The following is a 20,325-nucleotide window of genomic DNA, read 5'->3' as shown; positions in this document are numbered from 1 at the left end:
AAAATGACGCAGAGAATTACGTCTTGAGTTCTTCAAAAATTCATTCGGTAGCAAATCTTCAAAATGCGCCCTACCGGTTTTAATTTTTTCAACGAGTGATTACCTCATCTCTGTCAATTGGTCTGTTTAAAACTGCATTACTTGTTGGCGATTCAATGTCTTTCTTTGTGATCTTGATTCAAGTTTCTGAAATGTTCACAAAATGCTTTAATATCTCCAATATTCATGAGGTTGTTTCTTTTTCAAACCTCTTAATTCTTGGTGCAGATTATAATGAAATTCTGAGTTGGCATTTTTTTATACATGCGTTTCTTTTCTTCAACTTTTTCAGTTAGGTTAACAACTTTGTTTTTATTTTTAAGTTTTTTCATACCGAAGTATTATTTTCATTAGTTCTTAGTTTATAACAGTTATCAGTTAACCAAGGTTTACATCTCTTCTCTAATTTTTCCGTTGATTTTTTATAATTTAATTTGCAACCACTTTTCATCATACCACTCTCTTTTCTGCTACGTCATAATACAATTTTTAAAGACGATTACCAATTTCATCAATTGAATGTTGCGTAAAACCCCCATTTTTCTATATCTTTACTATCATGCAATATACCAACGCACTCATCATCTATGTTTTTTGTAAAGTCTGTGACAGATTCAGGATCCCATTTTATTCTTATCGTTTGTGTTGGTGGTGCATTATGTTCAGATAAGCTTTTCATTCGGTATGCATTTTCTTACACGGTAAGAATAATGGCATTATGTTTATCTGACAAAAGAATCGAACGTATCCACCATAAATAATTGCAGAATAAGGAAGGTGATGAAATGCAGCAATCAATGGTGCTTGCATTAGCACGCGTGAAATCTCCATCCTTATCTATGCCTATTCTTCCATTAACAATAATCAAGCGGAAACTTTTACAGAGCTCCACAAGACGATTTCAGTGATTGTTAATTGTTTTATCTTTGTTTTTTTCTTTCTTGATCCGTGTTTAACATTTATTAATCACTAGTATGTAATATTCATCAATCAAATGATGGAACTTATATTCATGAATTCCATTTTCAATTACGCACATTACCTGTTCTTGCATTGAAATCTCCTAACAAACAGATCGGTAAGTCATAGGTGTTGTTGAACATAACAAGATCAGATGATAAGTCATCAAACATTGACTCTTGATTTTTTTGGGGGGGGGTTTCTGGTGAAATGCACACTGCTCCAAGTATGAAAGAATATCCATATATATATGCTCTTTTGTCTATTTTTAGCCACAGCACTGTTTCTGATAAAATGCAGTTACAAAGTCGAAAAGACTCTTCCTGGTTAAAATTCCTATTCCATGTGCTTTATGTAGTGTGTTATTTTTATTTTCTTTACTAATAAATTTAAATCCGTTAGGAATAAGTGATTCAGAAATATCATCTGCCCTAGATTCGCATAAACATATAATATAAAAATTGGAGATATGCCATCAGATAGTTTTTTTTTCGAAGACCACAAACATTTGAACTCATTAATTTACCATCAGTCCTCGTGTCTTTTTTTGCTTTGCCTTCATTAGGTATTTATGTTTGCAGTAATGAGGTCAGATGGATACTGCATTAAGTGTTGAAGTTCAGATTTAATGCCTTGCACACACTCTTAAAACAGATCAGTCAAATTGACTAGACCATGCAGTAGTCAGCTGGGAGCAACTGATATGGCAATCACTGATAGTCACATTTCTGACATATATTCTAGTCAGAAATAACTCTGTTCTAGTAAAATATGACTAGAAAATTGTCAAATATGACTAGAATAACAGTTGCACCCAGCTGACCCTATTAACTAGTCATTTTTGACTGATTTGTTTTTAGAGTGCATCGATTACCTGAGAGAATCATGGACCTTGTAGATCGCCTTTTTTGTTCACAAGTAAATTCCTTTAAATCGTTTCGAAAAAAAATAAGCAAAGAGCAAAAGCGAATAAGTTAAAACAAATGGTATGTAAAATATTATGAATATAATTATGCGGTTCTTACTTTCCAAACAATCGAATGCAAGTTCCTATACTGTATAGATTTGATTCAATATTTTGTCCAACTATTGTGTTTTTTTCAACTAAGCTTTCATTGAGTTCGTAGACCTTGCTCCTTCACAACAAATTTTCTTGAAAGGATTCATCTTCCCGGAATAACTTCCCAACTTCATCAGTGTGTCTGCATCATCAAGCTTTAATATGTGTACAGGGGGTGATGAGCGGAGCAACAAACTTACGGATGAGTCGAAAGGGGGATCAGAAATGAGAAGATATATCACTCAGGCACTTGGCAGACGGAGGGTCTGACTACATCATACGTCATTACTGTGACGTTGATGCCGACGATGACACTCGCATACGTATACACACACATCGTTTACGGTAAATGGCAAATGCGGGCACACACACGCACACACTTACAAAACGCGGGAATTCAGGGAAGGGATTCAGAGAGTGGTAAAAGATGCGAATATTATCATCGTGCTTGAGCGAAGTGAATCTCATTACGAAAACGAAAGCGAGAAAATCTGCGATATATTTCATATCTAATTCCCGCGAGGTATGAACGGTCAACTGTTAGGTGTTGTGGTACACCGGTGGTATGGATGTAGGTGAATCTATAAACCTGCACTGGATGGGCAGCCATGCAGTGAGAATCCTCAGCTTCCATTATCAGCCTTTTATAAGATCAATTCGAAAGGGACCTTGATCAATTTAATCCTATTGTATTTACCGACTCTTGATCCATCGGCGTGCACACCCCCTCACCTTCTCTGGAGCTTTAAATCATTTAAACGTAGGCCTATATTCACCTGTGAGAGCGACCGACGATTGAAAAAAATGCTTAAATTTGACTTCCTTGAAAACGAGCGTTTACCAGACGAGCAGATTCGTTCGGGGAAGCGATATTTGTCGAAGTCGAAGGCGATCGTGGTCGTGGTTCTCTTCGTCCTCGCCATCGTCATTGTGGGATTGCTGTGTGGATTGCTCGCGGAAAAGAAGGCATGTCATACGAGGTAGGCCAAACACTTGTGATTATACAGGTATATTTGTTTGAAAAAAATAATATAATCATATTAACATTCAGAAAATAGCTTCTCATTTTACACTTCACACATTCATTGCCTTTCTTTCCCAAATTTTCCCTTTTCCATTAAAAAAAATTTTTTTTTATCTATTTATTTATCTATTCATTAACGTAGGCTACTTACTCATTTTAGCGCGGAGTGTACAACTATGAGTGCCCCAGCCGCATCTGTACGAAAATGGTGTATTTATCATTAAGGATATTCGTATTGATTTTTTTCAAAGTCGACCCCAGGGATTTCCATGCAGCCCCTAGATCCGAGTTTTCCAGTATGTGAAATGACAGTAGTTACTGCAATAAGTCATTAATTTCTAATCATACACCGCCATTCCCTCCATTTACGAGGCCTTTTCATTATTACCTCAAATCCCGATGTCGCTTCAAAATTACCAACGTAATCAAGCGTCTACAGAGGGGAGGAGGCGGTCGTATAAAATCGATTTACACCAGTATATGCATGGCAATTCATAATTTCTTACTTCGTTGGTTTATTTTCGTCATAAAAATAAATATGCAATCATGTAAAGAAACACAAAGAGTAACATGCACATGAAATAAATTCTTAACCTTGACAGCTACATAAAATGCTCTAAAAAGATAAAAGACAAAATACATGAAAGTGGGTTGGACGTTAAAGCCCATTGTCACTTGTACCAATTATGTACAGCATGCCGTCTAAGGGAACCAAATCCAGAGAGAGAGAAGGAGAGAAAGCGCGAGAGGGGAGAGAGGGATAAAATGAAATAAAAGAAAAGAAGGAAGAAAAAGAAGATGATGATGGTGAAGAAGGATGAGGAGGAGGAGAAGAAGAATTTGACATGTTTGATGCATGAAGTCTTACTCGATCTCGACTTTGAACCTAAAAACACTTGATGACACATTTATTTAGATGAACTTATGGGACTTATACTATCTTGTCATGGGGGTGTCTTCTGTTCTTGGGGGTGTGTAGTCGTTCTAATTGCGCGTAGCATGTTATAAGGTGTGTGTGTGTGTGTATTTGAGTTTTGTCAGACGTGTATCAATCAGATATGATTATTTACGTCTGGGACCGACCTTTAACGTCTCCATCCGAAAGACGTGAGCAGGATCGAACCTCGAATCTCTGCATCCATTTGTAACTTCCCCACAGCTTGGATTACAGGCGCACGCCACAACGCCCAGTCAAGGACCGCTAGTCATGATAGTCGCTATTCATAAGGGCCGCCAATCGTCGATGAGGGCCGGCATGAGGGTATAGTCATGACAAAGAGAATGGTACAAGGGTCGCCAATAGGAGGATCGCTATTTTAATAGAAGAGGGTCGATGGTAGGATCCATGCTGGTATCATTAGAATCCCCAGCGTAGAAATTTTTTGATTTTTCAGTCACCGATATCTTCACAGTGTCTGCACGAATTTGTTTTTCTTTTATAATTGTCTGGTGTGTTCTTCCCATAAATATGGAAAATACCCCCCCTCCCCCACAAATTGAAGTTCAGGATTATTAACACAAGACTTTATTTTATAACGTTAATCCATATATTGAAACGTCATGCAGATTTCAGTCAGTTGCCCAGAATCGACCCCAAAACACAAGACCCTATGTTTGTTTTACAGGCAAGCATCATATCTTCTCCGAGCATTAGTGACCCCCTTTTTATATGAATAGCGACCCTCTTCTATTATGACTAGTGATCCTCTTTTTATTATGAATAGCGACCCTCTTCTTCTCTCATGACTGGTGAAACTGTGATGCGTTCGTGAATAGCTATCCTTATGATTAATGAAGGATTTTCCATTTTATAACTAGCGACCCTCTTCTATTATGGCTTGCGATTCTCTTTGTTAACTATGACTAGATTCTTATGATAAATTACCCTCTAGGTTGATTATAAGCAAGGCAAACGCCAAGCGTTGTCTCGCCTGCATATTGCAGTCATGAAGAGAATGTATGTCAAAACTATGCTATATGACTTCCGAGGCTGTCAGCAGTTTAGGGGGTGAATTGTGGTTCTGACAGTTTACATATGCAATAATGCTATAGGCCTACTTTATCCCTAGGAAATGAGATAACACTAAGAATGCTGTTAATACTATGAAGCTATAATGATTTCCATGGAAGTAAGGAAATGAATGTTAGTGAAAAAGAATGTAATTCATAATAATGAGTGCAACATGTTGCCCGGCACCACGGCGTGGACGCGGATCACACTTCATAATATTCACACTGTAATAAAATGCCAATCTTTTTATAATTATGTTAGATGGTGGTAGAGGAATAACTTTTCTCAATTTGTTTTGTATAATCTACAGTATTACCAGAACATGCACATACAGCAAATCTGAAGGGTAACATTTAAGAAACTTTGACAGCTTTTCTATTGTACCTTTGGCAAATTTGTGTGAATATTATAAATGGTGCCAAGAACTATAGCTCATTAAATAAATAACAACAGCTTTTAAAGAATAAACAAGTAAAATACAAAATCTGGTTCAAGTATAGAGAGTACTGAGTTCTGAAGTAAAATGTTCATTGACCTTTGACCTTATTCAAATTCGACTCATATTCGAACTTGACCTGTGCCTTCAGGAGATGGACCTCTGGTATGAATTTGGTGATCCCACCTCGAAGCTATAGAAAGTTATTGGGTGTACAACACAGCACAGTGCCAGTCATGAAAAGTTCATTGACCTTTGACCTTATTCTAATTCGACTCATATTCGAACTTGACCTGTGCCTTCAGGAGATGGACCTCTGGTATGAATTTGGTGATCCCACCTCGAAGCTGTAGAAAGTTATTGGGTGTACAACACAGCACAGTGCCAGTCATGAAAAGTTCATTGACCTTTGACCTTATTCAAATTCGACTCATATTCAAACTTGACCAGTGCCTTCAGGAGATGGACCTCTGGTATGAATTTGGTGATCCCACCTCGAAGCTGTAGAAAGTTATTGGGTGTACAACACAGCACAGTGCCAGTCATGGAAAGTTCATAGACCTTTGACCTTTAACCTTATTCAAATTCGACTCATATTCGAACTTGACCTGTGCCTTCAGGAGATGGACCTCTGGTATGAATTTGGCGATCCCATCTCGAAGCTATAGAAAGTTATTGGGTGTACAACACAGCACAGTGCCAGTCATGGAAAGTTCATTGACCTTATTCAAATTCGACTCATATTCGAACTTGACCTGTGCCTTCAGGAGATGGACCTCTGGTATGAATTTGGTGATCCCACCTCGAAGCTATAGAAAGTTATTGGGTGTACAACACAACACAGTGCCAGTCATGAAAAGTTCATTGACCTTTGATCTTATTCAAATTCGACTCATATTCAAACTTGACCTGTGCCTTCAGGAGATGGACCTCTGGTATGAATTTGGTGATCCCACCTCGAAGCTGTAGAAAGTTATTGGGTGTACAACATAGCACAGTGCCAGTCATGGAAAGTTCATTGACCTTTGACTTTATTCAAATTCGACTCATATTCGAACTTGACCTGTGCCTTCAGGAGATGGACCTCTGGTATGAATTTGGTGATCCCACCTCGAAGCTGTAGAAAGTTATTAGGTGTATATAGCGCAGTGCCAGTCATGGAAAGTTCATTGACCTTTGACCTTTAACCTTATTCAAATTCGACTCATATTCGAACTTGACCTGTGCCTTCAGGAGATGGACCTCTGGTATGAATTTGGCGATCCCATCTCGAAGCTATAGAAAGTTATTGGGTGTACAACACAGCACAGTGCCAGTCATGGAAAGTTCATTGACCTTTGACCTTATTCAAATTCGACTCATATTCGAACTTGACCTGTGCCTTCAGGAGATGGACCTCTGGTATGAATTTGGTGATCCCACCTCGAAGCTATAGAAAGTTATTGGGTGTACAACACAACACAGTGCCAGTCATGAAAAGTTCATTGACCTTTGACCTTATTCAAATTCGACTCATATTCAAACTTGACCTGTGCCTTCAGGAGATGGACCTCTGGTATGAATTTGGTGATCCCACCTCGAAGCTGTAGAAAGTTATTGGGTGTATATAGCACAGTGCCAGTCATGGAAAGTTCATTGACCTTTGACCTTATTCAAATTCGACTCATATTCGAACTTAGACCTGTGCCTTCAGGAGATGGACCTTTGGTATGAATTTGGTGATCCCACCTCGAAGCTGTAGAAAGTTATTAGGTGTATATAGCACAGTGCCAGTCATGGAAAGTTCATTGACCTTTGTCCTTTAACCTTACTCAAATTCGATTCATATTCGAACTTGACCTGTGCCTTCAGGAGATGGACCTCTGGTATGAGTTTGGTGATCCCACCTCGAAGCTGTAGAAAGTTATTGGGTGTATATAGCACAGTGCCAGTCATGGAAAGTTCATTGACCTTTGACCTTATTCAAATTCGACTCATATTCAAACTTGACCTGTGCCTTCAGGAGATGGACCTCTGGTATGAATTTGGTGATCCCACCTCGAAGCTGTAGAAAGTTATTGGGTGTATATAGCACAGTGCCAGTCATGGAAAGTTCATTGACCTTTGACCTTTAACCTTACTCAAATTCGAATCATATTCGAACTTGACCTGTGCCTTCAGGAGATGGACCTCTGGTATGAATTTGGCGATCCCATCTCGAAGCTATAGAAAGTTATTGGGTGTACAACACAGCACAGTGCCAGTCATGGAAAGTTCATTGACCTTTGACCTTATTCAAATTCGACTCATATTCGAACTTGACCTGTGCCTTCAGGAGATGGACCTCTGGTATGAATTTGGTGATCCCACCTCGAAGCTATAGAAAGTTATTGGGTGTACAACACAACACAGTGCCAGTCATGAAAAGTTCATTGACCTTTGACCTTATTCAAATTCGACTCATATTCAAACTTGACCAGTGCCTTCAGGAGATGGACCTCTGGTATGAATTTGGTGATCCCACCTCGAAGCTGTAGAAAGTTATTGGATGTACAGCACAGCACAGTGCCAGTCATGGAAAGTTCATTGACCTTTGACCTTTGACCTTATTCAAATTCGACTCATATTCGAACTTGACCTGTGCCTTCAGGAGATGGACCTCTGGTATGAATTTGGTGATCCCACCTCGAAGCTGTAGAAAGTTATTGGGTGTACAACATAGCACAGTGCCAGTCATGGAAAGTTCATTGACCTTTGACCTTATTCAAATTCAACTCATATTCGAACTTGACCTGTGCTTTCAGGAGATGGACCTTTGGTATGAATTTGGTGATCCCACCTCGAAGCTATAGAAAGTTATTGGGTGTACAACACAATTGTTGACGACGACGCCGCCGACACCGGAAATAGTGATACCTATGTCTCGCTCCGCTACGCAGGCGAGACAAAAAACGACCCGCATCTTACAAAATGGATATCAGACCTTATATGACTTATTGTCCTTGTGACTTTATGACTAGTGGCCCACTTTTCCTGTGATGACCAGCCCACCTTCGGGTATAGGAACTTAGACATTACAAAACGCGGCATTTACTTTATACGCAGATGTTTTGACTAAAGCGGTCCATAATGACTACACAGCTTATATACCCCGTAACACCATGATGTTAGTTGTTAGACCTACTTCATATCAATAATTATGCTTATGTTGATCGGATATCCGATAAAAACAAAATATCGACGTATTTTTGTTTTGTGTACCAACCCATTCTCTAGCATAGGCAATGGAATGAAAATTCGGGGTACCTAGCTTTGTCAGGGGATGCTGTAGCGGGGGGCTTGGGGGTGGGCTTCAGCCCCCCCCACTTTTTTTCCAAAGCCGTGTACAAAAACGTAAAAATGACCATTTTTATTTTTTGCATGGTCACTTTGAAAACCGTTCTGCGGCCCTGTATGACTAAATGTATGACTAAATAAAGTTGTAATGTAATGCTCAAATTTTTCAAATAGAAATAAGAACATTACCTATTTTTTTTATAAATGAAAACATTACCGGTTGCTAATTTTAACGAGAGCTAGCTGAAAAAATCCAACGAGCACTAATATTTACCAAGGTTTCGAAGGACTTTAAAAACGCCAGACTCGAAAAAGATCTCTGCATTAATTGCGAAAAGCAAGTAAATAATATCATGAATAATTCAGAGTTACACAGGTTAATTTTCTGCATTGGTAAATCGTTTATCCCACAAGGTACATCATTTGAAGTGTGTAAGGCAGTGGCGTACCGTGGGTCACGGCATTGGGGGCACCAGCAAAAATTTCGGGTCACTTAGGGAGCGCGCTCAGTTGTCAGGTATACTGACCTAATAGAGATATTTTAAGGACATGCAGTGCCATCAAACGGATATGTATCTCACTGATTAAATAATGCGAGCGCGAAGCGCGAGCTGAAAATTTTTGATATTGAGGGCTAAAAATTGACATTATAAGCGAATTGTTTTGTAATCATGATACTTAACTGTCTCGCTAAACAAACAATGCGAGCGCGAAGCGCGAGCTAAAATTTTTGTATATACTGACCCTAAACAAGGAAATTTTAAGGATTATATTTTAGAATCCATTAAGAGTATAAATATCTCACCATAGTCATCTAATGCTATTGCCATCCTTTGCTGAAATTTTTGTATATATTGACCACAAACATGGATATTTTAAGGACTATAGTTACGAATCCATTAAGTCAGAGTATACATATCTCACCATAGTCATCTAATGCGAGTGCCAAGCGCTTGCTGATTTTGTTAGAATTACATCTAAACACATGGAGCACTTTTTGAAGTCATTGTAATCATGATTATTATACGCATCTCACTAATGAAATACTGCGAGCGCGAAGCGCGAGCTGAAAATCTAGGAAATTCAGACATGAAGAGGGGCATTCCAAGGCTTGTTTGTAGGAATTCACTAAGACCCCACGTATTTCACTAACCAAATGATGCGAGCGCGAAGCGCGAGCTAAAATCTTTTGATATTCAGATCAGAAAAATTGACATTTTAAGGACTGATTTTAGGAGTTCATGAAGAGCAGAAATCTCACCAATCCACTAATGCGAACGTTAGCACGGACAGGAAATGTTTTATATTAAGACCTTAAAATAAGGCAATTACTTTCAGTATTCATGAAAAAGAAGAATACATTACTACTTAAAACAATAATAACTCTAATTGCGAGGAAATATATTATTTTGTTGTATATTGATTTGAAAAGGCTTTAGTACAGCAGGTCTATATATCTCGCTAAAAAGTCTATGCGAGCACCAGGAACAATGAAGACACAATTAAGCAAATAATGTTTCATAAAGTTGTGAAAAAATGCTTCTTATGTTATATAACATAATATAATATCACTATGATAAACAACACTTTCTTGTTTCCCCCACTACGTTTCTCTTCTTTTTTCCCTCTTTTTCTCCTTTTCCCCGGTTTTTTTTTGGCCAGCCAATTGGGGGGGGGGGGGGGCACGTGCCCCCCATGCCCCCCGTAGTTACGCCACTGGTGTAAGGGACTGTTTGGCAGGCCTCTGTCCGCATAGGATTATTCTATTGTTACTGGGGGTGCTGAGCATTGTCAAAGAACCCCAGTAACAATATAATATAATCCTCCGAGGCCATTGCTATTTGGATATTCTTTCAAGAAAACGTTTAATAATAATAATAATAATAATAATAATAATAATAATAACGGCATATTTACCCAGGGTAGCCACTTCAGTTCCGAAAACTGTTCTCCCAGCGGGCCCTGCTATTATTATTATTGACATATTGTATATTCTATTTACATATTCAACCTAACTTGATTGTGGTATTATAGGTACACTGGAGTGACATACCCTCCATATGCAACTCATCACCAACCTACTCAGGAACCAACCAAGGATATATATGAAAGGACAACCCATCTAACGCCAACGAGTAGACCCCCACCTATCTCCACGAGCCAGGCACCGTTGGCGCCGTGGGAGGAACCGCGCCTCCCCGGCGACCTCAAACCGATTCACTACGAACTCGACATCCAAATCGACATCGACCACCGGCAGTGGTTTAATGGGACAGTGACGGTGTTGATACGGTGTTTGAGGAACACCAACATCATTATCATGCATTCGAAACAGCTGGACCTGATCCCGGGTTCTGCATCGCTTGAAATGTTGTCGAGGAACGGAGGTAGTGTTCTTCCGAGATTATCGAAAGAACCCTGGACATACCTAGGAAATCAGTACCTCGTGGTGGAGTTGGATGGTTGGTTGGTCCAAGGGGAGGAATATCTCTTCAAGATTGGTTTCGGTGCAGAGCTGGTAGACCAGGGGCTTGTCGGACTCTTCAGGAGTTCCTACAAGACGGTAACGGGAGAAACCAGGTAATGAATACTCCTCTATCATTCTGATCGAGTTGACTGATACACAGCAACTGAGGTAATATAATTAGTCTCCCTTTTTCATTTACCTCCCAAATTAGGTATTTTAGCCATTTTCAAAATTTTGTGTCGGTTTTTTACCTCTGCAAAATATTCAGGGGAGATATTTTGCAAGAACTTTCTCTTACTTCCTTGATAACATAAGAACTTTATTTACCCATACTTGTACTTAAACTTTTTTGAATAGATTTTTTGCAATAAAAGCACAAGCACCGACCATGCACTTACACTCTTGTGTTTTCTTGCACGAGTGGGATACCCCCCCCCCATGAATGTATATCGTAACTAGTATTAAGTAATAATTAAAATATGATTTATGTAGCGCATTTTCCAGAAGATATAAAGGGCTGTTATATGCAATTATAAATGTTACTTTTTATGCCTTTATAGGGGCATACAAAAGTAACATTTATAATTTTATAAGTATGTTTTCAGGTGATTTTTGAACATGTCAAGTGAGATGATGTTTCTTCGATCTACATCTTTCGAAGATCGGGTAGGTGTTCCGTAATGCTGTTCGGAAATTACGAACGACTTTCTATAGGTACGACTGGTAACATTACAAAGAGCTTTTATTATGAATAACCCAGAGTAACTTACGCCATGACTGATAGGCCTTGGGCCGGTTGCATAAAACTTTTGGCATAAAAACTATGGCAAATATTGCCAGTTTTCTTTCATGCAACAGGGTCCTGGTAAGTGTTTTATAAAGCCATTCGTAAGATGAGAGCGACTTTAAAAACGAATGATGAAAATCAACATCAATGAAAATCTAATTTACCACAAGAAAGGATCACCAGTCGTTCGTAAAGTAACTCACGAACACCTTCATCGATCACTCGCCTGATAATATTTAAATGTATCTGATATCGTCCGTTGCTAGATACCTTGCCACAACATTTTTCGCGCCCACCAACGCCCGCATGGCCTTCCCTTGCTTCGACGAACCGGCAATGAAGGCAACATACGACATCGCCATCGTTCACCAACCCGACTACGTGGCCATTAGCAACATGCCTGTGATGGAAGTGGAGAATGTGACTGTCGAAGATGGTCAGAGACCTTGGCTGATGTCCACCTTCCAGAGAACGAAACCGATGTCCAGCTATACCATCTGTTACGTCGTCTGCGACTTCGAAAAAGAAACTGGTGTGACAGCCGGCAACATAGAGGTTACCTCAAAATTTTAATCTTAATTACAAATGTTCACTCCCTCTTCCATTCAATGGCAAATTACTTTCATTTTTTCTACCTCAACCAGCACTAGGATATTTTGGTTATGGGGGATTTGCGTGCGGGGGGGGGGGGTATGGGGGCGAGAAGCCAAAAGGTAAAGTAATGTTTTCTCCATGGAATTATAAGGGGTATTATAGATTGACACGACCCAGATCACTCTTATACTGTTCTTCCTTATTTGGCCCTTTCTCTCCCTCCTTTTCCCACCTTTCTCCGTGGTTTTTAAATAATTTCAACAAACTCAAAAGGGGGCCATGCGATCACCCCTTCTGCCCACCACCGACGGCAACACATTCTATTTTTAATGTAACTTGATCGATGCTCTGTATCGAATCACAAGTGAGGCCTTTAATCTAATTATATCAAATAATGTCTACCTGTTTTAAAACCATATTCATGCCTAAAATTACGATCTTAATGGTATTGTTTAACTTTGTGAGCAGCCAATTTGAAAAATTCTCAAACGAAGATGTAACATGTGTACAAGTGCATGTATTGGAACTAATAAACCCTGAAAACAACCATTATTGAGAATGAAAAGCTAAAACTACAAGGCAAACCCCGATTTTGTAAATAGGCGTCTTATAGACACCTAAATAGTACACATAAGTGTATGGGATGAAATTAAGATGGTGTTTCCGGTCACTTTATATTTAAATTTTTGAAGCACTAAATAATTATTTTCGAACGCAATTTTTCTGGGCTTCATTTTTGTAACATATCACAGACACAGGTGACAAGTGTGACTTTCTAGCTTAGATTTTTAAAAAGTCGAACCAATGTTAACCCATCACTTTAACGGAAGATGTAGAAAAAAAAATCATGAAAATTGCTCCATTAAGAATTGTAAAGAGAGATATGCATATGCTAATCATCCTCTCCATTTTGCACGAAAATGCAACCGCTGTATGATAAACGACTGTCGAGAAAAAATATCATCTAGACAGCCAGGCCCTGGGGGATTCGAACCCTCGACCTCAGGAATATCACAGCGTCTTGCCTGGAGAATCTGATGTCTAAACTTAAACTCATGGAGGTTTATATATATATTTGGGACGGGGTCGAAGAGACGTCTTTTTGTCCTATTGATTCACCACAGAAATCGAAGACTCTCCGTTGGTACGATGTCAATGAAATTATTCCAAAATCTTGTGTTTGTGTTTTATCGCCAATTTCGCATGTGTTGTTTCGCATTCGTTTCACGAAAATTTTAAGGATGTATGCATGATTGTGTGCTTATCCGAATTCCCATTCTGTCAATAGCGATTTGTTTGACATTTTCCTCTTCTTGCCCGGGGAGTAAGTCAGAGGTAAGAGTGATTATTTCACCACGTTTAGATAATAACGAATAAAGAGAATAGGTATCTAGTCAGGTCCAGATTTAAAAAAATCTACTCAGAAAAAGTGCTTTAGGCATTTTGTGTTAATGCTGATTTATCAATTGTTTTAAGGTAATTCAGGGGTGCTGAACCCAAAAATGCTGTTTGCCAAACTTGATTCCGACGTTTTCATCCTCAAATCGGCAAAAAACAAAATGGCGGCATTTTTAATGCAGTTTCCCATATTAAACAATTTTTATGGGTGATTATATTTTAAAAAATGGGATCTATGCGTTATTTTTGATACCCAGGGTTGCAAACATAATGTGTCCGATTGATTCGTCAGCCATCTTTAATTCCAAGATGGCTGCCATGATTCACAGCTGCTGATTTGATAAATAATATGGCAAAATGTTTGATAATTTGGGGGCGATGCTGGCATATTCACATTGGATATCTTTAACGTGTCCGCCATTTTTTCCTCGCCTGCATAGCAGAAGCAAGACATGGACGTCGCTTTTCCGACGGCGGCGGCGAAGTCAACATCAAATCTTAACCGAGGTTAAGTTTTTGAAATTTCATAACTTTTAGGGTTTAGATGTCTATTTCATGAAACTTAGGCATGTTAGGATTAAACAAAGTCTATTGACACAGGTTATAGTTACAAAACGTCAATGTTACCTGGAAATCCAACAGAGCGTCCACAACGGCAGTCGTTGTTTCATCAACTCCGAAAATAAAGTAAATCCTCAAAATCAAAATCATCAAAAAGCTTTCAAGGCAAAGAATGAATCAGGACATGGTTACAAGATAGTCAGTGAGTGTGTCGGAGAATTCAAGATTACCTTCCAAAATGGCGTCTATAATGGACGTTGTAACTTTGAAATGGTCCAAATTCATATAATATCCACCTGGTAGAAATAACTTTGGGGTCTACCGAGAATAAAATAAAACATAAAAAAAATCATGATTCCAAAGGGAAAATTACATTGGAAAAATTTCAAGGTTTATCAGTGGTGCAGTTTTGCCCCCCCCCCCAAAAAAAAATAATGATGGCTTCAAAAATACTTGCTATTTCTTATAAATCTGGCTGCACATTTCATATAATATCTACCTACAATGTAAGAACATTTTTTGGGCCTTTCTCATGATCTCAAGGGTCATATGATATAGGTGAAGACATATTACAGGGAACCACTGTTGTCCATTTTGTCAAAAATTGAAGAACGCTCCAAAAATTACATTCAAATTGGCCACCATGTTACAAAAATGACAATACTTCATATCCCATCTAGTGCCTATTTTGGTATCTCTGTTTCTAAGACTCATGAAAATATGTTTACAAGAATTAGTGACATAATTAGGTGGTGGTGCAACAATAAGTAAACATCCAAAAACAAACTTAAAAAATAAGGTACACTTTCACCTAAGAATTTCCATAATTCACTGATAAGTATTTCACGACACGTCATTTTCGTTTTTTGTCTCACCTGCATAGCAGAGTGAGACTATAGGCGCCGCTTTTCCGACGGCCGCGGCAGCGTCAACATCAAATCTTAACCTGAGGTTAAGTTTTTGAAATGACATCATAACTTAGAAAGTATATAGACCTAGTTTATGAAACTTGGCCATAAGGTTGATCAAGTATTACTGAACATCCTATTAGAGTTTCATGTCACATGACTAAGGTCAAAGGTCATTTAGGGTCAATAAACTTAGACCATGTTGGGGGTAATCAACATCAAAATCTTAACTTGAGGTTAAGTTTTTGAAATTTCATCATAACTTAGAAAGTATATGGACCTAGGTCATTAAACTTAGACATAAGTTAATCAAGTATCACCAAACATCCTGCATGAGTTTCTGTCACATGACCATGGTCAAAGGTCATTTGGGGTCAATGAACTTTGGCCGATTTGGGGGTATCTATTGAATTACAATCAAAACTAAAAGTTTTTGGATCTGATTCATGAAACTTGGACATAATAGTAATCAAGTATCACTGCACATCCTGTGCAAGTTTCAGGTCACATGATCAAGGTCAAAGGTCATTTAGGGTCAATAAACTTTGGCCGAATTGGGGGTATTTGTTGAATTACAATCATAACTTTGAAAGTATGTTGGTCTAGTTCATAAAACTTGGACATAAGAGTAATCAAGTATCACTGAGTATCCTGTGTGCATTTTAGGTCACATGGCCAAGGTCAAAGGTCAATGAACTTTGGCCATAATGGGGGTATCTGTTGAATTACCATCATAACTTTGCAAATTTATTGATCTGACTTTTGAAACTTGGACATAAGAGTAATCAAGTATCACTGAATATCCTGTGCAAGTTTCAGGTCACATGATCAAGGTCAAAGGTCATGTGAGGTCAATGAATTTTTGCCACATTGGGGGTATTTGTTGAATTACCATCCTATCTCTGTAAGTGTACTGGTCTAGTTCATAAAACGTGGAAATAAGAGTAACCAAGTATCACTGAACATCTTGTGCGAGTTATAGTAGTTTTCAAAGTCAGCACTGCTGCTATGTTGAATCGCGTGATGCAGGTGAGACGGCCAGAGGCATTCCACTTGTTTATGATTAGGGGACAGCAGTCATTTTCACGCAATTTTAGAAGTCGTTTTGGACTTTTTACGACGAAAAAGGAAACTGACCATCTTTTTATTTGTTCCGATTTATTATTTCAGCCTTCAAACCGCAATACATGTAGTGTAGATTTTGTTCACCTAATTATGACTATGTTTAGCTGATGGAAGTGTTTTAAGACTCACTTTGAAAGCCAACTTTAAATAATAGGCAAAATGGACCGCTTCATACCATTGACATGATTGAAACTAATCCAAAAGTATTATTCAACCCTTGAAACCATAGTGTGGACACCAACATCATACTTCCCAAATGGATTTTACATAGATTGTGTCACATTTTTAGTATCAGCAAATTTTAAACTCCTTAATTGGAAGCCATCTTGGATTTCTAGACGAATAGGACCATTCATTGCCCTTGTAACTTATCCTAATGTATTACTTGACCATTTAAACCAAGGGTTAGACAACATAATCATATACCCCAGGCGGATATTAAACAAACTATGACAGTTTTTAGGTAACAATAGCCATTTTAGACTCCAATTTTGGAAGCCTTTTTTTATTCTTGGACATGCTGGACCTCTGACTGTCCTTGTAACTTGTCCTTATTTATTACTTGACCCTTTAAACCATGGGTTAAACACCAAAATCATATACCCCGGGCTGATACTAAACAAACTATGTCAGTTTTTCGGTGAGAACGGCCTATATAGACTCCATTTTTGGAAGCCATTATGGATTTTTGGACATAATGGAACCACTAACTGTCCTTGTAACTTGTCCCAATCTAATACTTGACCCTTTAAACCATGCGTTATACTAAAAAATCATATTCTCCAGGCGGTTATTAAACAAACTGTGTCGGTTTGTAATTAACGACAGACATTTTATACTCCATTTTTGCAAACCATCCTGGATTTTTGGACATGGAGGACCATAGACTGTCTTTTTTTACTTGTCCCAACGTATTTCTTGACCCATTAAACCATGGGTTAGACACCAACATCCTATGCCCAAGGCAGGTATTAAACAAACTATGTCGGGTTTGGGTTTTTTTAGATAACAACAGCTATTTTAGACTCCAATTTTGAGAGCCATCTTGGATTTTTGGACATAGTGGACTGTTGACTGTCCTTGTAACTTGTCCCGGTTTACTTCTTGACCCTTGAAATCACCAATGAATACAACCCAAATAAAAGACACTAAAATACGTAAAAGATGAATTATGAATTTTTAGGCCATGGCAGCCATTTTTACGCAATCTTGGATTTTCAGGTACCCTAGAGTGCTTATGTTCACTCTTTCCTTTTTCGCCCTCCACCATTGAATACATGTATGCACCGAAAAAGGTGTCTAGGGTAGATAAAGTGCCGGTTATTTTAATTTTCAGTTAATGGCGGCCATCTTAGACGCCATCTTGAAAATAACCACTTTCCCGGATACGGATTTTGGTGGATTTTTAGTATGTTATTTTTGAGATCAAATAGTACCAAAAACCGTTGACAAACGTTTTTGTCTCACCTGCGAAGCAAAGTGAGACTATAGGCGCCGCTTTTCCGACGGCGGCGGCGGCGGCGGCGGCGTCAACATCAAATCTTAACCTGAGGTTAAGTTTTTGAAATGACATCATAACTTAGAAAGTATATGGACCTAGTTCATGAAACTTGGCCATAAGGTTAATCAAGTATTACTAAACATCCTATTAGAGTTTCATGTCACATGATCAAGGTCAAAGGTCATTTAGGGTCAATGAACTTAGACCACGTTGGAGGAATCAACATCGAAATCTTAACCTGTGGTTAAGTTTTTGAAATGTCATCATAACTTAGAAAATATATGGACCTAGTTCATGAAACTTGGACATAAGGTTAATCAAGTATCACTGAACATCCTGCATGAGTTTCACGTCACATGACCAAGGTCAAAGGTCATTTAGGGTCAATGAACTTTGGCCGAATTGGAGATATCTGTTGAATTCCCATCATAACTTTGAAAATTTATGGATCTGATTCATGAAACTTGGACATAATAGTAATCAAGCATCACTGAAAATTTTGTGCAAGTTTCAGGTCTCATGATTAAGGTCAAAGGTCATTAGGGTCAATGAACTTTGGCCGAATCGGGGGTATCTGTTGAATTACCATCATAACTTTGGAAGTTTATTGGGCTAGTTCATTAAACTTGGACATTAGAGTAATCAAGTATCACTGAACATCCTGTGCACATTTCAGGTCACATGACCAAGGTCAAAGGTCAATGAACTTTGGCCGAATTGGGTGTATCTGTTGAATTACCATCATAACTTTGAAAGTTTATGGATCTGATTCATGAAACTTGTACATAAGAGTAATCAAGTATCACTGAATATCCTGTTTGAGTTTCACGTCACATGATCATGGTCAAAGGTCATGTAAGGTCAATGAACTTTGGCCATGTTGGGGTTTTTTGGTGAATAACCATCATATCTCTGTAAGTTTATTGGTCTAGTTCATAAAAAGTGGACATAAGAGTAACCATGTATCACTGAACATCTTGTGCGAGTTAGAGTAGTATTCAAAGTCAGCACTGCTGCTATATTGAACCGCGTGATGCAGGTGAGACGGCCAGAGGCATTCCACTTGTTGTTAAAAGTTTTGGGGGTCAGAATAGAGTAAAAATGGGTGTAGAATGGTGGCCATTTTGTTTTTGCCAATTTGAGGATTTTAACCTCAAAATCAAGGTTGGCAAACAGCAAATTTGGACTCAGCGCCCTCAAATTATGTTAAAGCACGTCTCAATTCAGCATTAACACGATTTGCCTAAGGCAGTCTACTTTTCTCAAATCTGGACCTGACTAATCATGAAGAGTCTTACGCAGCGGAGAGAGAGAGGGGGGGGGGGAGTGGACCGCAATAATCAATAGCCGACCTATCTTTCACTGTACATTTTCACAAAAGCCCTCCCAGCAAAAATGCGCACCTCATCCTTAATCCCATTAAAAACGCCTTTGTAATCAGCTCGTGCGCCTCGCTCTGTTGATTGATTACATATATCTATATATATATATATACACACAACAAAAAAAGTAAGTCCCCCTAAATCAAATTACTGTAACTTTTGAACAGAATTGTTTTGAGATATGATATTTCGTAGGTAGTTTTCTACATTTATTAAGCAACTCCTGGAGAAATATGAAATTGATCGGTTGAGTCATGCATGAGTAATCAAAGATTGAATTAAAAATGACAATTTTGGTAGTCACAAGAGTAGTGTTTCAGATTGTGCAAATACAAAGTTGGACAAAAGTTGTTTTTAGGTGCATTTTATGGTGTTATACTGGTTTACTATCCATCATTTAACCACTCCACACACAATTTTGATATCATATGTTCATGAGTAAGCACATTATTGCAGGGGCCGCGGAAGCGGGGGGGGGGGGTTCAGCCCCCCACTTTTTTCAAAAAGCATGTACAAAAATGTAAAAATGACCATACGATTGTGATTTTTTGCATAATCAGCCCCCACCCTCCCACTTTTGGCTCAGTCCCCCCTTTGAAAACCGTTCTGCAGCCCCTGTATTGTGACGTATCATCATAGGGATTTATGGTAGTATCCTCTACAACTTGTTAGATCATGTTAAAATTTGAAAATGTTGGTTGTTCCCCCGATTATAGGCCTCTCCCCATTTTAAAATTCTGGATCCACCACTGATTTG

The 20,325-nt window shown here is 38.5% G+C and overlaps 1 protein-coding gene across 1 annotated transcript in view; it reads left to right on the top strand.

Annotated features, from left to right (window-relative positions):
* The first annotated feature begins 2,185 nt into the window (after nucleotides 1-2,185).
* LOC121414118 (aminopeptidase Ey-like) overlaps nucleotides 2,186-20,325 on the top strand; it is a 39,335-nt gene continuing 21,195 nt past the window's right edge. The window contains exons 1-3 of the mRNA XM_041607183.1: nucleotides 2,186-3,039; nucleotides 10,880-11,425; nucleotides 12,366-12,654. Of these exons, the coding sequence (XP_041463117.1) occupies nucleotides 2,864-3,039; nucleotides 10,880-11,425; nucleotides 12,366-12,654 (1,011 nt within the window). The 5' untranslated portion in view covers nucleotides 2,186-2,863. The remainder of the gene's footprint in view (nucleotides 3,040-10,879; nucleotides 11,426-12,365; nucleotides 12,655-20,325) is intronic.

This window comes from Lytechinus variegatus, chromosome 4 (genome assembly GCF_018143015.1).
Source record: "Lytechinus variegatus isolate NC3 chromosome 4, Lvar_3.0, whole genome shotgun sequence".
NCBI lineage: Eukaryota > Metazoa > Echinodermata > Echinoidea > Temnopleuroida > Toxopneustidae > Lytechinus > Lytechinus variegatus.
This window is presented reverse-complemented; position numbering and strand designations above follow the sequence as displayed.